Source organism: Thalassophryne amazonica, chromosome 22 (assembly GCF_902500255.1).
Source record: "Thalassophryne amazonica chromosome 22, fThaAma1.1, whole genome shotgun sequence".
NCBI lineage: Eukaryota > Metazoa > Chordata > Actinopteri > Batrachoidiformes > Batrachoididae > Thalassophryne > Thalassophryne amazonica.
The window spans coordinates 17958543-17979587 of NC_047124.1; the positions used below are offsets into that span (position 1 = coordinate 17958543).

The following is a 21045-nucleotide window of genomic DNA, read 5'->3' on the forward strand; positions in this document are numbered from 1 at the left end:
GCTTACACTTTTTTTTTTTTTTTTTTAAAGTCTAAATTTTGTAATGCATGTTTCGCTGCTAATCTCATTCAGGGTCACCGCATCTCCCAGGAAGGTAATCTTAATGCGTTGCATTATGGGAAATGATGTTTGCAATAACACTAAACTACAAACAAACGTTTTACACCACATCTTACAGCACGTTGGGTCAACATTCCTGCACAAAATTTGCTATAAAACTATGCATTTCCATGTCATCAAACGTCACGTAACAAAATACTCTTGATGCATTAAAGTCATGTGAAATATACAACGTGGTTTCAATGCCAGATGTGGTTATAAAACACAAAATTGCTACAATTTCAAACTCAGATGATATTGTACCACAGCCTAAAGCGATGAATTGTTCAAGAACAAAACCCTGCATCACATTACACTTCTCAGATGGTTGTGCAGTTTGGCAGGAGGAAATGGGTCCAGGACCAAGGTCAGTGAAAAATATAAAATGTACTACGTCACCTAGTGGATGCTCAGAATAATCAGACCATTACAAGTTGAGAAAGGAACAATCTTCTCAATTTATTGTGAAATATCAGGTGACATGTACAAAATGAGATACCAAAACAAACTTAATGTCAGACCAGGATGATGGCACTTCAGAAATCTTTGCAAGCATGCTCATTTATCAAACAATCTAATAAGTACGACATTTTAAGAAACTATTATGAAATGTGCCATACTGCAGAACAGAAACCTTACTTGTGCACTGCTTCAGTTTGCACAAGGATATTCTTTGAGGAGCATCTGTTACTGCAGACATTCATTTTACTACGGCTTAAAAAAGTACTAACTGCAAAAAGCCAAATGACCATTGAAGCCTATATATTTTTAAATTTATATTCAAACCATTAATCAAGCTTTATTTTTTGCCATCCATCACTTAAATCTGAGGTATATCCTTTACAATGCTGCCATGCTGTTAACATTATAAAAATACAAGACAGGAAACTGAACATTAAAAAAGTAGCTTTGCATTACATTACAAAAGTGGTGTAAAAGAAAACCTTTAAAAACATTGACTACGTTGGCAATTTGTTGAATGAAATTGTGAAGCTGTCCACAATGTCCAAATGTGTTTCCAAAAAGAGATGTGTGTGTCCATTAAAGAGCAGACTTTCCAACGCTTTATGTCCACAGCATGTAGTTTAAAAAATAAAAAATCCATTTGCACCTTTTTGTTGTTTTTCAGTAACACCTCAATCTTCAAATATCCACAGGATGTTCACACCAGAAAGACCAAGATTTACTCTTCTGTATAAAACATGAAAAACAATGTTAATGTCCTGCAGAGGACAGAAACGTCAAACTTTGTGTGTCCTTTATATATGTCAAAACAAATTAACAAAAACGATATTCATTCATCTTGAAAACCACTTCATGGTGACCAGTCTAATAGGATTTAGACGACTGCGGCACAGGAACATTCCGAATACTCACCCCAGCATCCCGGACTCCTTGGTCTTAATGATGTAGAGGAACATGAGGATTGTGTGGAACATGTTGTTCCTGCCCTGTAATGGCAATTGAGATGTTTTCATGTCACTGTGGCATCATCAGACACCTGTTCTCAAGAACAATGTCCATCTTTACTGTAAACACAAGTATCATACTGCTTCATGTGTGTAACATTTACACTGTCTGGATGAGGTGTGTCATATGTTGAATGAATCAAGATTTTTTTTTTTAAAGGCAAACTAAAAAAGTTAAACTGCAAACATGATTGTTATCAATTTTTAGCTGTTTATTAAAGTAAAAAAAAAAAAAAAAAAAATTTTATGTCCTTGGTATGTCTTATTCTGTATTTCAACTCAAACTAGGAAGCTTAGTCCTCAGTGGCACCAATAAAGACCTTGGGCCCTATCTTGACAGTCTGTAATGCACAATCTAAAGCCTATAGCACAAGTGCATTTTCTGTGTGTACAACACTTTACGACTTACACGACGCAGAATCTCTGTGCAAAGTGGTTGTATTTAGTCTTGGGTGTGTTTCAGACAAGATATGAATAACAATATTTACATTCTCATCTGTCATTCCCTTTAAGAGCCAGGTGCACTTGATCCTGGTGCACTGCTATTTATAGATGCAGACTCAGTACATGATAGAAATAAAGATGTTTTCTGGTGCGGAAGAGCATCTGGACACAAAGTATCAAAGTGCACGAGTAGATAATTTAGAGGAGCAGCAGCTCGCTGAGGTGAAGCAAGTGGAGACGTGCAATCACTTTCTGATGCGTCATGATAGTGACGCACTCACATTGGACTTGACCACACCCCAATTTAAGACAAACATGTTCACGGGTGCACAGATGATGCTAGTACGCTTGCTATTTAAGAAATGTGGGCACTGATTGCAAACATGACAACTGCACTGGTGTAAGTTAGTGCTCATTATGTCATGTGAGCCTATAACTTACATAAACAAGATGGGTAAAGAGTAAGAAAATGCACTTTGCATGAGTAAGAATAAAGTAAGGACACAAATTGTTAGAAGCTGAATAACATTTTTGTAATGTTTTGGAAAAAGTACCTTTCCTTTTCTTTAAGTGTGTTACCTTGGGTAAACTGTAGATGTGACCCTGGTAGATAAGCTGGTAGTGAGGAGGACTGGTGCTGCTCTGGTGGAGGCAGAAGAGGTTCTCGTTGGTCATATCTGGGACATGGTGCAGCGTAAAGAAAAGTGAAAATCATTATGTTCCATGAATGACAAAAGCATAATTTCTTTGCACCCAGAGTACATCTGTGTATTCACCAGGTTTATCCGGAGTGTGGCTGAAGTGTTGTGAAGTGAACGTCTTCCCGTCTGGATATTTGGGGTGTGGAGGCAGTCTGGAGTCCAAGTATGTGCAAAACATATGCATGAGGATCTAGAAGCACAACAAAAATGATGCAACGCACTTCTGTTATAAGGCCATCAAAGAATTCATGATTAAAATCCAGAGATGCATAAATGCAACAAGTTCCAACTTTTGAGATTTGACAAGGAACAGCAGGTTGCTGGTGTGAATTCAGCAGTTAACTACATTACTACCACAATAAAAATATGCCCCAATAATCAGTGTGGCAACATTTTAATAACACAGAATGCAAGACTGAAAGGAGACTGTACCTGTCTAATCATGGCTGGCATTAAGCACTCCAGCTAAGTCAACATAGATACATTTTGGGTGTACAGTGGTCCCTTGCTATAACGCGGTTCACCTTTCGCTGCCTCGTAGTTTCACAGATTTTTTTTAGTGCAATTTTGCATGCTTTAAAAAAAAAAACAACAACAAAAAAAAAAAAAAAACAGTGCATTGTGTTCTGCGTCCTTATCAGGCGGGCCGGTCGTGGCACCGGTTGGCATCACCACGATTGCTCTCACTGCCTCCAATGCGCTTACTGAGTCTGCAGGCTCGGTAAACGCAGCAGCGGCCCACTCACACCGCCCTCCTGTCTGCTGTGCGAAGCTGCGCCAAACATGGCAACAGGTCCAGAGACTACGCTCGCTGTTTTGATGCGTATGTTGACCGCAGCTGCAGAGGCTCCGTGGCCACCGAGAGGACTTGGGTTGTTTGCGGGTCCCGCATCTGTACCTCCGGAGGCAGTGAGCGAAGGGAGAGCACGCACATTGTGTTCTGCGTGTGTCTGTTTATAATCTTCTCACCCAGAAGAAAATAAGAGTGTTTACACAGGAGAGAAAAGTGAGAAAATGTTAATGCCTGTTTGAGAAAAGTGTATAAAGTGTGTAGTGAGGAGTTTTACAGCCTTAAAACATCTATAATAATTGCAAAAAATAGCGCTGACTACTTTGCGGATTTCGGTAATCGCGGGTTATTTTTAGAACGTAACTCCCGCGATAAACAAGGGACCACTGTATAACTGCTAAGCTCTTGATTATCTGCTTGCAGCTTGAGAGCTGTGAGTTTTAGAAATGTAGCAACAAGTTTTTAATTCGGGTTAGACGAGGACGTGACACACTTCATGGCACAGTTTTATGACACTATAACCTCGAAACCAAAGCTAGAACCTTTGTGGGGTTTAAAAGTTTTTGGGATGATCTTCAAAGGCAACACTCCAAATAAAAGCTCATCCAATAACAATTTGACACATCATTCTTTCCTACCGGGACACTGTGCTGTTATGTGCCTCTTTCTGTGAGCGGTTTGTTGTCAAATCAGAGCTGCAACTAAGTTGATCATATTATTGAGCAGTTTAATTAATCCCCATAAATATCAGCAAAAGAAAAATGCCTGTTGTGATTTACCACAGCCTAAAGGAGTTGGCTAGAAACACCCCACTTTGTGCATCCCTCCCACTGTATTAAAATACATCTGTCAGCACAGAGCGGCTCATGACACATTCAAATGCAAGTTTGGTTTTGTTCAGTGTTTCAGCACAGGAAATCAATGATGTGAGGCCAATGTTCCACACGAGACAGCTTTGGGTTGCTGGAAATTGAATGCACCCAAGACTGAGATTTAAATGGATTCTAAGCATACGTAAGTGCCCCAAAATAGAGTATTTCATTTGGGGCTATATTAAAAATAATTCTTTCATCATAGAACATCATCTTCTGTGGTCGCATGGCACAGTTGGTGGACAAACGTCCTCCAGACCTCCCTGTCTCAGTGCCTCTACCTGTCCATTTTGTTGCCGCCTCTCATCCAGTTCCCTATCTGCCTCTCCTGACTGCCATTTCCTGGAATCTGGCCATGCATGACTGTGTGTGCCAATGTTTCTGACTGCCTTGTCATGTGTCCAAAATATTTCAATTTTCTTATGTATTTGAAATCTCATAGTAGCCACCTCTTTGAAAACAGGTCAAAAAAGTATGGAAATGTTTCACGTAGTGGGTTACAACTACAGCCACATTACAAATTAAGTGAACCCTCTGGCTTTAACACATTTGATTTCTTAATGACAAAATAATTTTTTAAGCTTCATCATATAAACATTCTTAATATTTTGCCCTTTAAAAAAATCACAGCAAAACCAAAACTGGATCACATAAGCATGCCAACACTTTAATAGAACAAATATCTGTTTTTAGAGACTGTGAGGGAAGACACCAAGACAGTGACCAGACAACCCTGAAGGCTTCTGTTCTAAAGAATATGTGAAATCATAGCTAGAGTTTACCAGAAGGCACATGGGATAACAAAGCAGAGATTTTATCTCCTTTTCTTTGAACAATGCCCTTTTCTGTTCCACTCTGTCATGACGATGTGGCGGGTGAAGCAACATACAAAAGCTGTTAGATCCAAATCTCTCCAATCACAGCTAAAGGAAGCTTGTAACTTCGTAAAAGTTGGTAGTGGTGTCTTGGTGGCTTTCCACACTTTTTTCTTTCATGCACAAATGCTCAGTGTTTTTTGGGAGGCTTTGCACTTATGCAGTGTTATGATGGATTTTATGAGTTTACATAATTTAAATCATATTGTAGAGATTATTAAGTTTAAACAGCATCATTTTAAGATCATTTATATCATCATATGTCAACCAATAAATAGATGTGCAAAAGCCTAAAGGTGCATGGCTCAGCATCACAATCTCACCAGTATGTGTGCATGGACACACACACACACACTTACAGCACAGTCAGTGGGGAGGTCGGTGTCCCACTTTCTGCTCTTCAGATCATCACCACTCCAACAGAAGGAGCTCATGCAGCCACTGTGGGCCAGCTCTAACAACACACACACACATCAAATTAATCTTTGTTGTACTTTCACTCAGTCATTAATTTAAGTGTCTCAGTCCCCCTACCCTTTATCCGGTCCACAAGATATTCCTGGTTGGGCGTGAGATCCAGGTACTGAACAACAGAGTTCAATGAGGGGATAGACAAGGCTTTCAGTACCGCTGCCTGCTTCAAGCTGGTTATGCTGGCCTCTGGTGGAGAAGAGAAGGAAAATGAGAGACAAATCTACACACTGAAATCACAGGTCCAAGTGCCTGTTTGTAATTTCAGCATTTTGCAAAAACACATTTGTTTCCTCCTCCAACTGGAAATGCATCAGTTTGCCAAACAGATTTCTTGCTGTACAACACAAGCAGAAAATGAAGTCGCTGTAAAATAATCAAAAGAATGCACTACTTCTACATGTTGTGTGCAAACTGCCCAAAGGCTCAGATATCACGTAGATTTAAGTAAGCTTTTCTGAATCTCTAAGAAGCATTATGTCCCATTTTAAACACCAAAATTAATAATATTTCACTCTATTGACAAGTGCTTAATTGTATTTTCACTAACACAACAGCAGTGCAATGATGGTACACAGTGTGTGATGCACTAACTGGCTCACCTCCTATTTGGAGCTCCGGGCAGCCCATCCTCCTCAGCTGGCTGTTGACAGAATCCATCTCCTTAACCAGTGGGACCAAGATGGTGTCACTGATCCACTGCATAACACACATATGATACACAATTCAAACCTAAATTATAGCTGCCATCTCAAAAAGCTGCTCATTTTCCTGATCTCTCTCTCTCTCACACACACACACCCCTTTTCATAAATGCTTACATTTCTCAGTCTTGCTGTCCAGGTATCGATCCAGTCCACTACTACACAGCTGCCTGTGATCCTGGCCCACACCTTCACAAAAAAAAAAAAAAAAAAAAAGAGAATCTCCTAAAAGAACATTCGTCAACAGCAATACACATGTTACAAAACTGTAATTACAGCAGAATTTATAATTATCCGCCACACAGCAGATGAATCTGGAAAACATTATTTAATCACGGCAAAAGAAGAAAGGGCGGCAGTAATTCACAGACCTCCTCTGCAGCATGTTTAGAACCCAGGTCTGTCTCATCTTTGTGGGCAGAGGGGGACTCGGAGCTACAGGCTGGCTGGTACAGGAATTTCCGCAGGCTTTGCGCGTAGTCCCCCAATGAGTGGTTATAGTTCCAAATTGTTGGGCTGCGACTTGGAGAGACAGAACCTGGACCCCCTGCAAAGCCTTTTAGTTAGATATGTGAACATTTTCATTCATTTATTAGAAAATATTAAACCTGAAGTGTCACACCTATTTTGCCTCAAAGGGTCTAATGCATCTATTTCAGCTCCAGTTGTACCACTAACGTAGCACAACATGTTTGTACTCAGCTCAGTTTACATTAGCTGTGGAGTTCGGGCATATCATACCAAGCTGGCTGAGGTGACGCTTCTCCTCCTCAGTGCGGAGGAACTTTTCCAGGCTTTTAAGATTATCCATGCAATCTTCCTTGCTTCCCGGAGAGTTAAACACTGATGGAGAGGTGCGGTATCGAGCCCTCAAAGTGGAACCTTCTGTCGGGCCAATGCTGCTGGGATATGGAGAGGAGCCAGGGGAGGTACTGTAGTTCATCACCTAACCAACACAGTACTGAAATGTGAACATGGATGCTGCATTTAGAGTACACATATCACAGAGTAAGGAACACTATCCATTTCAGTCAACCACTAAACATCTCAATATTGCAGTGATTATAACCTTACTTTTCCAAAGGGAGAAAAGGCTCCACTTGCACTACTTGGAGTGGAAGGGTTGCTGATTGGGGGAATGTACCCTGGGACACAACTGGGAGAGAACTTGGGACTAGCGCTAGTCAGACAAGAGGGGCTGAAACTCAAAATACTCTGGCCCAGGATTTGAGAGGTCTCAGCTGGAGGTAGGCACTCCTTTTCAAGCTTCTGGGGGAAAGAGTCATAAATACCACTAAAGGAGGAGCTGAGAATACTTTGCCCCTGTGGTGGAGACAATTCTGCTGGAGGTGAAGTCTCCTTTTCTGGTGGACAATACAGTCATTTGTGTTAGTCTGCTACAAAAGTCCGATCTTTAACATGCTATTCAATGCATTTAAAAATGTTAAAATAAAAAGGTCGAAGCACACACATAAATGGGCTGAACACAAAGTCATACCTGTATGTCTCAGACCTAGAAGAACACGCTGTTGAGGGGTCACAGCAATGGTGGAGGGAGCCATTGTGTATTTAAAATATTTCCAGAATTCAAAAAGACCACTGAGGCTGAAGAGAGATGCTAGCACCAGTTCTGTGAAGGTTGAAAGTGACAATTAAACAAAGTGGCTATTGATAGGGTACCGTATTCCTTTTTCCACAAGGCTATTATTATCCAACAACAAACCGCCGTGTTTATCATAAGATAAAGAGGGACATCATGGTTTCAAAGATGTACTGGAAGCAAGTGATGAATTTCAAGCTGAAAACATAGGGCTAGGGTTGTTAATTAACCAAGGCATTGGGAAGTAGAAATAAGAATAGGTGCCATACTAATAGCAAATCACAGTTTTCAAACAGCACTGTAGCAACAATGACCACAAATAAAAACACCTTGAACAAAGGCTGTTTTGTGAAACAATAAGAGAGCAGTCAGTGTCAAACATTTGTGTCCACCACAAACATTCATATTAAGATGAAAATACTTCCCGAACAATTATTTTCATAAATAATTAATCAGACACCCAGATATCTTGAAACTCACTTTTCCTTGAAACTAGCAGTGCAACCACAACATTAACAGTCATACCATATCAACTTTATTTATAAAGCACCTTAAAACAGCCAGCGCTGACACAAGGTGCTATACAATAAAACATAAGACAAATTAAAATACAATAAAGTAAAAAGAACCACTAAAATACAATTTAAAGCATTACCAAACTAAGCCTCGTTCATGTAAAAAGCCAAATAAAAAGATGTTTTTTAATCAAACTTTAAAAATGGCCAATGAGGGTGCCCCCCTAACACCCAGAGGCAAACTGTTCTACAGTCTGGGAGCAACAACAGATAAAGTCCTCAAACAGGCACATATAGTATGCCCTGTCTGTATAAGATTTATGAGGCTAGTTGTATCATCCTGTGGATATAACACCAGCAGACATCCTATAAGTGAGTGTGGTGGAACGTCTCACCAATATACCAAATAGGCCAGTATGTGATGCTGTAGTATCGGCTCAATGAGTTTCCCAACCTAATGGAATAGCAAAAAGACAAATGCATGTCATCACTGCTGTGGGAAAGGGACAGCAACACACCCCAAAGAAAGATAATCAAACTTCACTCACATTTCAGTGTAGATCATGCCAGCTAGAGACATAAACAGGACTCCCCAAGCGAGAACCACCTGTCGAGCCTGTTCCTCCCTTCTGATCCTTAAAGCCCTGTCAATCATGCTGGGCATACCCTTCTTAGGTGGTGTGAACATTTTTAAACCTGTCTTCAAGCTGGAACAAGGAGCAGAATCAACGAGCGACATGATAAATCATACAGTATGTTTTAGCAGAATTAGCCTCTTGCAGCTAGCCCGCGCTAACACCTACCAACCACAATACCAAGGGCAGAGCGGAGAACGTACGGTTTAATTTTTACATTTCCTTTGATATAAACAAGTCTTCTCCAAGAAGGAGAGTAAATGCGTGAGAAATTTAAATAAATAATACCACCTTCGAACCGAAAATGATCTAGCAGCGCTTCATCGTTGGACTTATTCTTCTTCGACGGTGTTTGACGGCGGTTGGCAACTAAAGTGCATTACCGCCATCAAGTGGACAAGAATGTGAAGCGACAAAACCCCGTAACGTCATCTTTATCCCATCAATTTTTTTTTTTTAAAAAAAGGGATGCGTTCTAATGATAGATTTCTACCACTTTAATCGGCAAGTTTTCTCAAAGGTGATTGCAACTTTTTTATTGAAGCAATAGTTTCAGATTTAGCTAAAAACTTTTGTTCCTGAGTCCAACATATCTGTGACTGAGCTGGTTTTGTAAGCTGTAATTGCCTGTATCGCTCTCATTTCCAATCTCTTGACATACTCATTGCATTTCTGTATTTATGAACACGAGCTTATGAAGCCATGGGGTTAAGTATTTGGCGATGCAGATACCTCTGCAGAACTAAAGTCCAAATCTTTAGGGTTCTGGTGCTCCTTGTCTTCCTATATGGTTGAGACATTTGGATGGTAACCAATCACCTAAGGAGATGAATGGATGCCTTTTGCACTCAGATTCTGGGGATAAATAAATGCATCATTGGGCCTCAGGGTCCAAGGGACTTACTTGGGTACCTCTAGAATGACTGTCAGATGAGACTATGTCAGATGGTCCCCACTTGTATTGGGAAACATCAACTATGACATTTTGGATATATAACACATTTCTGTGGTCATGATCCAGGATAGGGAGCCTGCCTGTGTTGAGGAGCCCAGCAACTAAAAAAAAACAAAAAACCCAAAAGCACCTTTCAGTTGCAGCAAATTACTGCTTTCAGGGGGTGGAGATGAAACAGATGTCTGTCTGGGTGGTTGCCATCCAGAACCCAAGGCCGTTTCGTAGTGGTATGGATACCGTGGCATGCAGCACCATCACACCTACCCAGGCTTGACCTGATGTTGTTGTCAATTTAGGTGACTAAAATGAGATTCAATTTTGTTTAGAGGCATCAAAATTAAGTCACACATGGATTCGACCCAAGTTTTATGGCGCATGCATTTCCTGCTGCACCACCGAGCTACACCTGGTTGGTATGGAGCTGTGGTCCAACCAGAAAACGAAGCTCCCTGAGTCATAAATGCAGTGGGATCATTTTGGAGTTGGATTACATGCAACTCAAATGGCTATCAGCCACTCACTCTTTTATTTTGTGACTTTCAGAAAACCAATGAAGCAACATCAAGAATAGCTTATAGGATACCTTCAGTAACCAATAATGTGATGTAGAAAACAGAAAGGCTTTAGTTTAAATAAATATAAGATCAATATGACAAATACATGATCATCTAATGATAATGTTAATTTTAGCAGCAATGAGGTGAGTTTTTTTTTCATAGAATAAGCAAACTAAAAATGCAATAATTAAAATTAAAGTATTAGAGCTGGTATTTGGCAATAATATCAGTAAACAACAGTAATGTGCTAAAGTTAATAAATAAACATGAGGAGGCACCGTGTTATCAGTGAGGAGGCGATATAGATTTTTCAGAACTAAACCCAGCCACATCTAAACCGCAACCGTCATTGTCGGCTGAGTTAAGTCTCTCTACTACTACTCCTGTTCCCGCCCTGCCATCATCTTCTTCCTCCTCCTCTTCATCATCCTCTTCCTCCATGTCCGTGCTCTTTTCTTTACGGGACGCTCTTTCTGCCTTTGGCCCTTTGCATATCTTGAGGTGACGCGTGAGGTGGTACTTTGTGAGGAAAGCTTTGTGGCATTTCTCACACACAAAGTCTCGCCTGCCCTCGTGAGAGTTCATGTGATTCTTCAGGTGGTTGGTCTTCAGGAACTGTTTGTGGCACTTAGGGCACTCTATTCTCCGTTCACTGTGGAGGAGCATGGAAAGAAGGCGTTTTTGGAGATATCACACACACACACACACACACACACACATACACACAAAGCTGAATCCAACCAGCCAACTTATAACAGCTGTTTACTATAAGAGCTGAGCAAATTCTTACGCTGTGTGGGAGAACATGTGGTGTTTCAGGTCATGTTTCCTGATGAATGCTCGGTCACAGAGGTCACATTTGAGTTTCTCGGCACCAGTGTGGATCAGCATGTGAGACGCTACGTGGGATTTCTGGGTGAAAGACTTCTCGCAAACTGTACACCTATAGTTCTTCTGACCTGTAAAGGAGAAAAGTACTACAACAGTTCAACCATAAATCCATGCAAACTTGTCAACCATCCTCACTGTCAAACATTCTGTAGCCTCACACACTAATCAATAAATCCGTCCCACTTTGGCTGCTGGAAGTGACGTCGGTATGCTGGGTGTTTTTCCACATTGTTTATTCAGTAAAATAAACATTTCATATTGGCAAAAAAATACGGTGCACCTGGAAAGTATTCACAGCCCATCAGATTTCCCACATTTTGTTATATTACAGCCTTATTCCAAAATGGAGCAAATTAATTTTTTTCCCTCAAAATTCTACTCACAACACTCCATAATGACAACATGAAAGTTTTTTTTTTTTTTTTTTTTTGCAAATTTATTAAAAAAAAGAGCAATCAGAGATTTCTGACGTTCGCCAATCCAGATCACCTCCAAAATGCAGTAGGGTCATCCATGCCCTAATATCAATCTGTGGAACAAATATGGTGATAATCCGTGAAGTAGTTTTGAAGTAATCCTTCAAAGCCAATATAAAGGGAAATTTTGATCCATATTCAGAGTCGCAGACTGAACCATCCCCCTAAAAATCGGTCTGCCCTGCCTTCACTGTGCATGTGTCATCAGCCATGGTTCATTGATTAGCACCTCGTTTCTGCTTAAAACTGTACTCCAGTCATCATCTATCTCAGTGACAGATATCTGAAGCTTTTGCACAACAATTATATCCACATAAATTCAGCATTATTTCATCATAAAAGGCAGAGGAAGCAATCAGAGCACCACAGCCGCATGAGCTGCTAGCTGTTCCGTTCACTGCACCTCCGTCATTTCAAAGCACCAAAGATTATCGCCTCATTTCAGCTTAAAACTGTCTTTAGAATGATTTAAGAGGTTTTACCTTGTCATCTGATAGTTAATAAACCCATTAATCCATTTGATCGCTTTGGGAGAAGAACTGCTGTGGTCTGAAATGATGCATGCGCAGTAGAGGCAGGGCAGACCAATTTTTAGGGGGGACCGTTTGGTCTGCGACACTGGATCACCTCCAAAATTCAGTGAGGTCTTCCATGCTCTAATATCTATATATGGTGCAAATTTGGTGAGAATCCATGAAACAGTTTTGGCGTAATCCTTTAAAGTGTAAAGTAAGTCCCTTCGGCTGCTCCCTTGTTTGCACTCGGGGTCGCCACAGGAAATCCAAGGTGGATCTGCGTAATCCTTCAAAGTGTATATAAAGTGAAATCTTGATCCAGAATCCAGATCACATGCAAAATTTAATGGAGTCTTCCATGGCCAAATATGTGTCCATGGTGAAAATTTGGTGAGAATCTGTGAAGTAGTTTTGAAGTAATTCTTCAAAGCCTATATAAAGAGAAACTTGATAGCAATAGCAAATCAATCACAAGCAACAACTCAATACATTTAGGCTTCTAGATGCGGTGAAGACGACTTTCTGAAGTACAAATCAAGCATCAAAATTGTGAAGAACAGGATTTAAGTGACTGAACGTGGTATGGTTGCTGGTGTCAGACAGGCGACAATCGGTGAATCACTGTTGATGCTCAGAAATGACGGTGCTGAGCTCCGAAATGACGCATGCACAGTGAAGGCAGGCCGGACCGATTTTTTGGGGGGGGCCGCTCGGTCGGCGACACTGGTACTAACAAGGTGTGCCTAATAAAGTGGCCGGTGATTGTATGTCACTGAATTCAAAATGTTTTGCAGTTGTGCTCACCTGTATGAATTTTAAGGTGCATCCTGAGGTTACTGGGATCGCTGAAGGCCTTGCTGCAGTATTCGCACTTGTGAGGTTTCATCCCAACGTGACCCATGAAGTGGACGTTGAGTTTAGTCGATGTAATAAAAGCCCGGGAACACATGCTGCACTTGAATTTTTTCTCTCGTATGTGGCCCTGACCTTTGGAATTCGCATTAGGGGCAATGTTGTGACAAATTCCATTATTGCTGCTGCTGTTATTATTATTATCACTGCTTGTTTGTCCTGCAGCATGGGTGTGGCAAGGCCACGGAGATGAGGAAGAACTTGAGGACCCATTGGTCAGCTTCTCCTCCTGGTGGGTGTGCTGCTGTGATTGCGATGGTTGCTCTTGCTGCTGCTGCTGCGGCTGTTGCTGAGAGTGGTCCTGCTGTGGTGGGCTCTGGCTGTCTGGAGGCTGGTTATGGTTGCCGCTGGCGCTGCCAAGATGAGACTCAGAAAACGGAGAGCATTCTTTTCCACACTGGCAGATCTGACCCTCAGGCACCTGAGGAACACCTGTGAATGCACAACAGATGATGGTAAGGGCCAAGAGCAATTATTACACACCCTTCCAGCAACAAGGCCTCTTTAAAATCAGAACTAATGGATTTTTATGAGTGAGGGCGAAAATGAGAAATTAAGTGCAAGTTGCATCTACCCAACAGCCTGCAGTAGTCTCTGCTGTAATAGAAGAGCAGCTCCTGGTCTGGGTGGATCTCTGTTGTTGTACAGAAGAACAGTTTACCATTGGCAGGATACGCCACGAGGTTCTGCTCTTCACGGGTCCTAAATAGACACAGACACAGATGGTGGTATGTGGTTTTTAAGTTATGTATAGCTTGAAATTAGCTTGTTTGTGAGTTTCTTTCATTTCTATAGCCTAGGTTTGGAGGCCACCAAGGCCACTGAAGCTTGTATTATTTTGTTCTGCAAACAGATGTGGATTTCTATTGTTTTTTCCAAAATTCTACAATCCAAGGGCATTTCTTTCATTTTTTACCAAAATAATAATAATAATAATAAAATAAAAGTTGTGCAAGTAATAGAAGAAGTCACAGTTCTTATAAAATAGCACCTCATAATAATTAAGTAAATCACCTGCCAGACTGCCACAACAAACAATTCATTTTTTTTTTTAAACAAACATGAGAAAGTGTGCCAGTTTCCAAAATTCTAAGCTCTACCAAAAAAACTGGATTAAAAAAAATCTACTTTTTTGTTTCAACTAGAACAATACATTTTAAACATTCAGTTGATTTAATATGAATTTGACATATTCTGTTTGCAATCCATTTGAAAGCAATTGATTGATTGAGAATAAATTCATCGTGCACGGTACACTCTGACTTACCTTGATCTGCGGACAAACATCATCCAGTTACATTCATTCTCATCTGTGGTAACAATGTAGAACTCCAGCACATTGTTGTGGTACATCTGCAACAGAATATCTCTTTAAAATCCAAATAAGACATTATTTTCATCTGTTCATGGTCTTTGACGTCAGTGTGACAGCCACAGTGCCACTAAAGCAGCTGCTCTCACCTTCCACACTTGGGGTGTGTCTTTCTCCGGCCAGTTAGAGAGATCTACGCTGCTGCAGTGCTGGCCAACCATCGGTCCAAAGCAGGTCCTTGGAAGAATGACATCCCTTGCAAAAACTCCTGCAAAGCACCACAAGCACATTTTCAGTGCAGGTGTGTAGTTGACACGAATGCTACATAATCCAACCCAGATATTTCAGTTTTGCTGTCTAACCATGTTTAGGATGTGTTACAGGATCTAGCTTTTTCTTTACAAAAAGCATACACATGAATTTTAATGCTTTTTAAACTTACGTCGTAGCTGCTTTAAACAAATCATCTCTTGTCCACTAACAAGCCAAATCTACTGACCATCTACTACCTCTGGTATTACTGAGTTATTGTGTGCACAAAAATGTATCCATGAACAAGTGAGGATAATTGACAAAAAAAAAAAAAAAAAAATCAAGCATCAAAGATCAGGCTGCACAAGTCATTAATGCTCTCTCCTAAATATGGGCGCCATATCAGATCACAGTCGTAATGTATTTGGTATATCAGGCTTCTAAGGTGACATTTTCTTACCAAGGTGTTCGTCTGTCACAGAGACACGGAGGCACAGAGGTTGAGGCAAAGACAGACGAGCCTGGCTTTGGATGGGTGTATCAGGGATGAAGGTGACTGGGCCATGCTCTGGGCAGTCTGAAGTGTACGAGCACTCACACAGAGTGCACCCTGATCGGCAAAGATGGCAGAGATAATGTTATTTACAAGTAAGCCTGTCAGCTAAAAATGTAAAGAACATCAAGCGTGTGTTTTGTAAATCCACACTCACAGATGGTGAAGGCAGAGACCATGGACTCCTTGTTGGAGGTTGAATCTTCCAGCTGTAGGTTGGAGTTGACCAGTACCAGGTTGTTTTCTGGCCCCAACGTTACCTCTGCAGTGATGGGTGAGACGTTCACCGGTTCCAGCCCCATCCCAGAGTGACTGTGGAGGGACACCTGCTCCAGCTGGGCCTGTGTGGTCATTGAGCTGGTGAGCACCACGCTGACGACACTCGAGTTTAGCTCCCCGCTCGTGTGGAGCTGCTCCCCTAGCCCACCCACCCCACCTCCCCCAGCATCGCCTACTCGTCCACCCATGTGATCTGGCTCCATCACCACTGGTAGCTCTAGCACAGGGGGCCCATGGAGGGGCATCACTCCCCCAGACGAGTCCACTCCAGCCAGGCCATCATGCGGCTGAGGCTGCCGCCCTCCTCCAAGCTGCTGCTGAGAGTCAGAAACCACCACCACCCTAATCCCGTCCATGGTGGCCAGCTCCTCTCCCATCCGATCAGGGGACATTGGACTGCTGACACGTGACTCCATAGGCAACCCTGTGGAGTCCAGCTCGTGAGCACCTGGCTGGTGGAGGTCTACTTGCCCACTGACCTGTCTGGAGTCCATTGGCACCAGGCCCTGCTCCATTGGGCCTCCAGGACCACTGTATGGGTCCAGACCTGAGGGATTGTTGCTGGCCACAGAAAGAGTCCCGTCCATATTAAGGCTGCTGGGATGAATGTACTGCGGTGGAGGACGGTCTGCCAGATAGGACAGGATACCTATAGCACCAAACACAGTTGGACTGTGATGAAGTCATATGTCACCTATAGGCATGGGCTGATTACCAATTTCATGACATACCGTGGTTTGAAAATGCCACATTTCCAAACTGACAAATGTTTTCCTGTTTGACAGGATGACCTCAATAACCAAACTATCCGTAATAGTATCAACATTGATAAAATTAACTTTTCAACTTTAGCATACTTCTACATCCCCTGTTGTAGAAAATGCAATAAACACATTGTTTGTGTGAAATTCATGGTGGTGACAAGTTTTTGACCACGACTCAACAATAAATAGGTCACAAGGATCACAGAGGGCTGGTCTAAGATTTTGGTCAAGAGAACACATACAGCACATATAGAAGTAATAACCGAAAGCACAGTGTGATTGTGGCGATAAGGTTTTGACCTAATTTTAACAAGGTCACAACAGATCACTCATCTGTAAATGTGATCATGACTTTGGTCCAGAGTGCATGAAAGCGATACTTGGAAGTGTTGAGTTACTGTGGCAACGAGGGGCATCACAGACGCACACACAGATGAAAGCACATAATTTTTATGTCTTTCGTCTGTAAGTTTGGGGACAAAAACCCACTGTCAACAGCCTTTACTGACTGTTGGTCAGGTTATGTGGAAATTGACTCCACTGTTTAACCTCAGTAATATAAGTTGCAACAGAAAATAAGTCATTTATTTTTAAGCACATTTCACAAAAATTCAAAAACATTTTGTAACAATCTGGAAAGACGACTTCATCACAAACTTGCAGAAAGAACACAGACTAAATGGCTTTATGTTGCGTTTCTACTTTCCATTGCCTTGAAAATGTATAGAACTGTGATTTGTGTGTGCACTTACACATCTGTTTTTTGACATATAAGTCACTTTGCAATATAATTCAAAGGACCTCCCAAACTAGTAAGAAACCTGTGACTTATAGTCCAGAAAATACAGTACTTATTAAGTTGTAAATACGAGTACACGAACTACACAAAATATTAATCTTGATAGTGGTGTCATCATAAGTTACACCTCGTCTTCTTAATTAGTCTTGAAATCATCCATCCAATTTCCTTTTACAATGGATTCAGTATTGTGAAATAAGCATTTTCATATTTTGTTTTTGAGTATATACACAGCTTGAAAATATCCTAATAAAGTAGCAGGATGAATAACTACAGTACTGTAGGTGTGGTATTTTGTTGAGGCAAACATCCACATTGTTGAGACATTTTTTCATGCAAAATGGTGTCAGAATACTTTTGAGAATTTAAACACAATAAATGCACATGTGTCACTCTGTATACAGCTGTACCTGGCAGTATGTGTCGGAAGTAGCTGCTCTCCAGGTGGGGGTATGGAGGAGGTGGCAAGGAGTAGTTCCTTTCTGCCAGGCCACACATCACTCCTCTGTCTCCGAGCGGACCCATGGGCAGCATCAGCGACAGGGCAGATGGAAGGGACCCCAGGGAAGGACCCAGACTGGGGATGGCCACTGGCATGCCTGCAGCATAATAAAGTCACATTCATGTGACTGGTGATGCAGCAAACAAAAGTTGCACTTTGTCCAGTTCCTCCAGTAAATCCAGTTTGTAAATACACACTTCACATGTTACCAGATTACATCAACACCAAGGAGAAGTGGTGCAAATCAGGCTCAATTTCTCAGTAGTTTATGATTAAAATTACTGGCCTTCAACATATTTAAAGAAAAGGATCGACTTTCACAGAAACCTAGCTTCGGGAAACAGGATTCTGAGTCCTCATCATAGTTGCAATTTTAAGTCTCAGTCTAGTGCTTTTGTTAACAGTTGGGCCAAAGTGGACATAGTTATTCTATACCTGGTGTGGGAATGGAGTTATGTGTGGGTGAGGTGGGCAGCCCCAAGTGACTGGCACTGACCGAGGACACACTGAGCTGGTCCATGCCCACAGGACTCAAGTTCATGTCATTCATCCTGGAAGAACACAACAATGAAACAGGATTGAGAATGACCAATGGCTAGTGTTCAATTAATAATCTGATAATTTCACCTTCTTGCTGCCTTCCAGAAATAAAGAATAATCCAAATTTTCACAGGTTATGGTGTGTGTGTGTGTGTGTGTGTAGTCATGTCTGAGGCATGCACTGCTACCGCGATTCACCTCATCCACGACACCACAGAACCACCGTGGCAGACAACAGATATGTACTACAAGTATGTAGTCAGACACCAAAAAAGTCACCCTTGCCAGAGGTCTTAGTATGAAAGAGGCCAATAAGTCAGTTTAGGTGTAAAAAGATTCTATAAGATGTTAACTTTCATACACAAACTTGGCCATTTTCCTCTTATTTTCGTGTTTTGTAACCAAAATACACGTCTCAGACAAAGATTTATTAAATGATGCAAGAAATCGTCTAAGATAATAAATATCAGACAAATAAATACACAGAGCGCGTGTGTGTGCGCGCGTGCGATGATTAGCAGCAGTGTGAGCTAGCTCCTATTACCTGAACTCAGCAACTGAATTCCATCAGTAACCGCGTTTACTGAAGGTTACCTTTAAATTTATATTCCTGTGAACAAAACACCACACGTGAAAACAGGTCGGGGCCACTGGTGCCCAGTAAACAGTTAATTTAAAGAGTCAAAATGACTTTCCAACAAGCGCTAGCTAGCATAACAATAACATTAGCCGTGCTAACTAGCTTCATAAAAAGTCGCAAAACATAACATTACCAAATAATTTAAGTAGTTAAGAGGACACATTTGCTAGCTCTGAATCTGTTTAGTAATAATAATTATATATATGTTGTTTAAAGAGAGAAATGCCATTTAAAAAACCATCAACATACCAAAACAACACTGCGCTGAATGGGGCCATCATACTACATTACTCCCATAATGCGCATGCGCAGAAGCGATTATAAATCGCTCAGCGTTTGGCTGACGACAGATCAGTTTTGCTGCCAAAGTCAAATCCGAATGAAACAGCTGCAGCTACTCCTGCACTGTTCACAGAACAGTCTGTACAGTGAACCCTTATTCATCATTCATTTTCAGTCTGTGTACGTTAGATCGTTACAGAACGACCCATTTTTGTGCTATTAGTTGTTTTATTTTAATATACAACTTTTTAACATATGTGTAAAATGTGTAATTATGTCATTTAAAATGTATAAATATATTGTGCAAATAATCGTATTTTATATTAACCTTGAATGTATTATGTATATTCATAATCTATCTCTGCTATTATTTCCACAATGGAAACAAGTGAATTTTTTTTTTTTGCTTTATTGTGTTACCCTGTATTTACATGTATTATATATGTTTATAAAAATAAATTCAATCACTCAATTGTCAAAGGATTTGATGAAGCATTCGCTTTGGGTGATGTCATAAAGGTCTTTTAATCTAACCAAAAAGGTCATTCATAAGGCTCAGTGAAAGCTGAAAAACTAAAGCAGCCTACAGAACAAAATAAATAAACGAAATGAATAAATAAATAAACAAAACAAGTACCATTTAAGCCCTTTTTTGCATGTGTGAGGGTATTTGTTGAGTATCTGAAAGCTCAAGATGCAAAGGGATAGCAAAGTTTGTACATCAGTGGACAACATTGAAGTTAAGAGAGACTATGCATAAATGTAATGCAAGCGCAATCGTTCGACTGTAACGTTTCCCAAGGCCAGGCCAAGAACAATTAGTACACTCATGAGTGACCTCCCTTATATACAGTCCAGTCATAAGTATTTGGACATGGGACAATATTTGTAATTTTATCCTTGTGCACCACCCAGATAGAGCTGAAATGATATGATCGCTATCTGCATGTAGTGTAGCTTTTCATCTTTAATTCGAGGATTAAAACAAACACAGTCTATCCACTTGTATACATGATGTTTCCATTTTCAGAGCTCATATAGGAGAAACTAAATATAAGGATTATTGTTCATAAACATGATCACTTGTACAGCCAGATTTCTTTGGACAAGTCAGGGGATGGAAGCATGAACAATGCCAAGTCACAGAATGTCTCGGATTTAATTTCAGCATGGTGCAACTATCTGGAGTGGGCTGTTAAAAAGAGTGATAGTCCAAGAAGGAAAGGAGTGATAAAACTTAGACAACTCTGAAGGCTTCTGTTCATGTGATTAGAGTTGCACCACAAGTCCCAGCTCCATGGTGGAACGGCACAAAGATTTAGAAAACAGATTAAATCAATGTTTAAGACACCCATGTGCATTCTGGCAAACTCTAGCTGAAATTTACATCTTTTTAAAGACAGACCTGATCTGTTTGACTTCACCTGGACACTGTAGAACCGATGATTTGAGCTTAAATTTTGCATTTGATCTTTAACCTTTCATATATCTGATCAGGAATGAGGATCATCCTGATTTTTCACAGTAAACTTTGCAGTATAAATGAGATTCTGCCAGTCTTACATTGTATTCTTTTACATTTAACATCACTTCAGTGACGTTTACTTAACAAGCCACTTATACAGGTACACAGTGGCGTCA

The 21045-nt window shown here is 40.9% G+C and overlaps 2 protein-coding genes across 4 annotated transcripts; both read right to left on the bottom strand.

Annotated features, from left to right (window-relative positions):
* Positions 1 to 537: 537 nt before the first annotated feature.
* tmem209 (transmembrane protein 209) lies at positions 538 to 9555 on the bottom strand. Its single transcript, XM_034163133.1, has 15 exons — positions 9467 to 9555; positions 9089 to 9247; positions 8936 to 8994; positions 7924 to 8055; positions 7500 to 7789; positions 7167 to 7371; positions 6797 to 6972; positions 6543 to 6614; positions 6324 to 6420; positions 5785 to 5910; positions 5610 to 5704; positions 2789 to 2903; positions 2592 to 2689; positions 1477 to 1550; positions 538 to 1290 (listed from the first exon to the last, which is right to left on the bottom strand). The coding sequence occupies exons 2-15, from the start codon at positions 9226 to 9228 to the stop codon at positions 1236 to 1238; spliced, it is 1734 nt and encodes a 577-aa protein (XP_034019024.1). The 5' UTR covers positions 9229 to 9247; positions 9467 to 9555; the 3' UTR covers positions 538 to 1235.
* A 1046-nt stretch (positions 9556 to 10601) lies between these two features.
* On the bottom strand, positions 10602 to 19457 carry prdm4 (PR domain containing 4). 3 transcript variants are annotated; one of them, XM_034163131.1, is made up of 12 exons: positions 19372 to 19429; positions 19027 to 19092; positions 18378 to 18493; positions 17851 to 18039; positions 15756 to 16526; positions 15506 to 15655; positions 14943 to 15061; positions 14749 to 14834; positions 14056 to 14183; positions 13374 to 13913; positions 11478 to 11646; positions 10973 to 11339 (listed from the first exon to the last, which is right to left on the bottom strand). In XM_034163131.1, exons 3-12 carry the CDS (start codon positions 18490 to 18492, stop codon positions 10973 to 10975), a joined length of 2634 nt encoding a protein of 877 aa, XP_034019022.1. In that variant the 5' UTR covers position 18493; positions 19027 to 19092; positions 19372 to 19429. The 3 variants fall into 3 exon arrangements, with proteins under 3 accessions (XP_034019021.1, XP_034019022.1, XP_034019023.1); XM_034163130.1 differs by lacking the exon at positions 19027 to 19092 and having other exon boundaries at positions 10602 to 11339; positions 19372 to 19457; XM_034163132.1 differs by lacking the exon at positions 19372 to 19429 and having other exon boundaries at positions 19027 to 19293.
* Positions 19458 to 21045: the final 1588 nt, after the last annotated feature.

Excerpts from the sequence above, each read along its gene's own strand:
- prdm4 (XM_034163130.1), bottom strand. The coding sequence starts at position 19,403 with ATGATGGCCCCATTCAGCGCAGTGTTGTTTTG. Across the intron at positions 14,184-14,748 it reads ATGTTTGTCCGCAGATCAAG|GACCCGTGAAGAGCAGAACC; the intron begins GTAAGTCAGAGT and ends GTGTCTATTTAG. Across the intron at positions 11,647-13,373 it reads GCACCTTAAAATTCATACAG|GTCAGAAGAACTATAGGTGT; the intron begins GTGAGCACAACT and ends TCTCCTTTACAG.
- tmem209 (XM_034163133.1), bottom strand. The coding sequence starts at position 9,228 with ATGTTCACACCACCTAAGAAGGGTATGCCCAGCATGATTGACAGGGCT. Across the intron at positions 8,995-9,088 it reads GGCATGATCTACACTGAAAT|GTTGGGAAACTCATTGAGCC; the intron begins GTGAGTGAAGTT and ends CTATTCCATTAG. Across the intron at positions 5,705-5,784 it reads TCTTGTGGACCGGATAAAGG|AGCTGGCCCACAGTGGCTGC; the intron begins GTAGGGGGACTG and ends GTGTGTTGTTAG.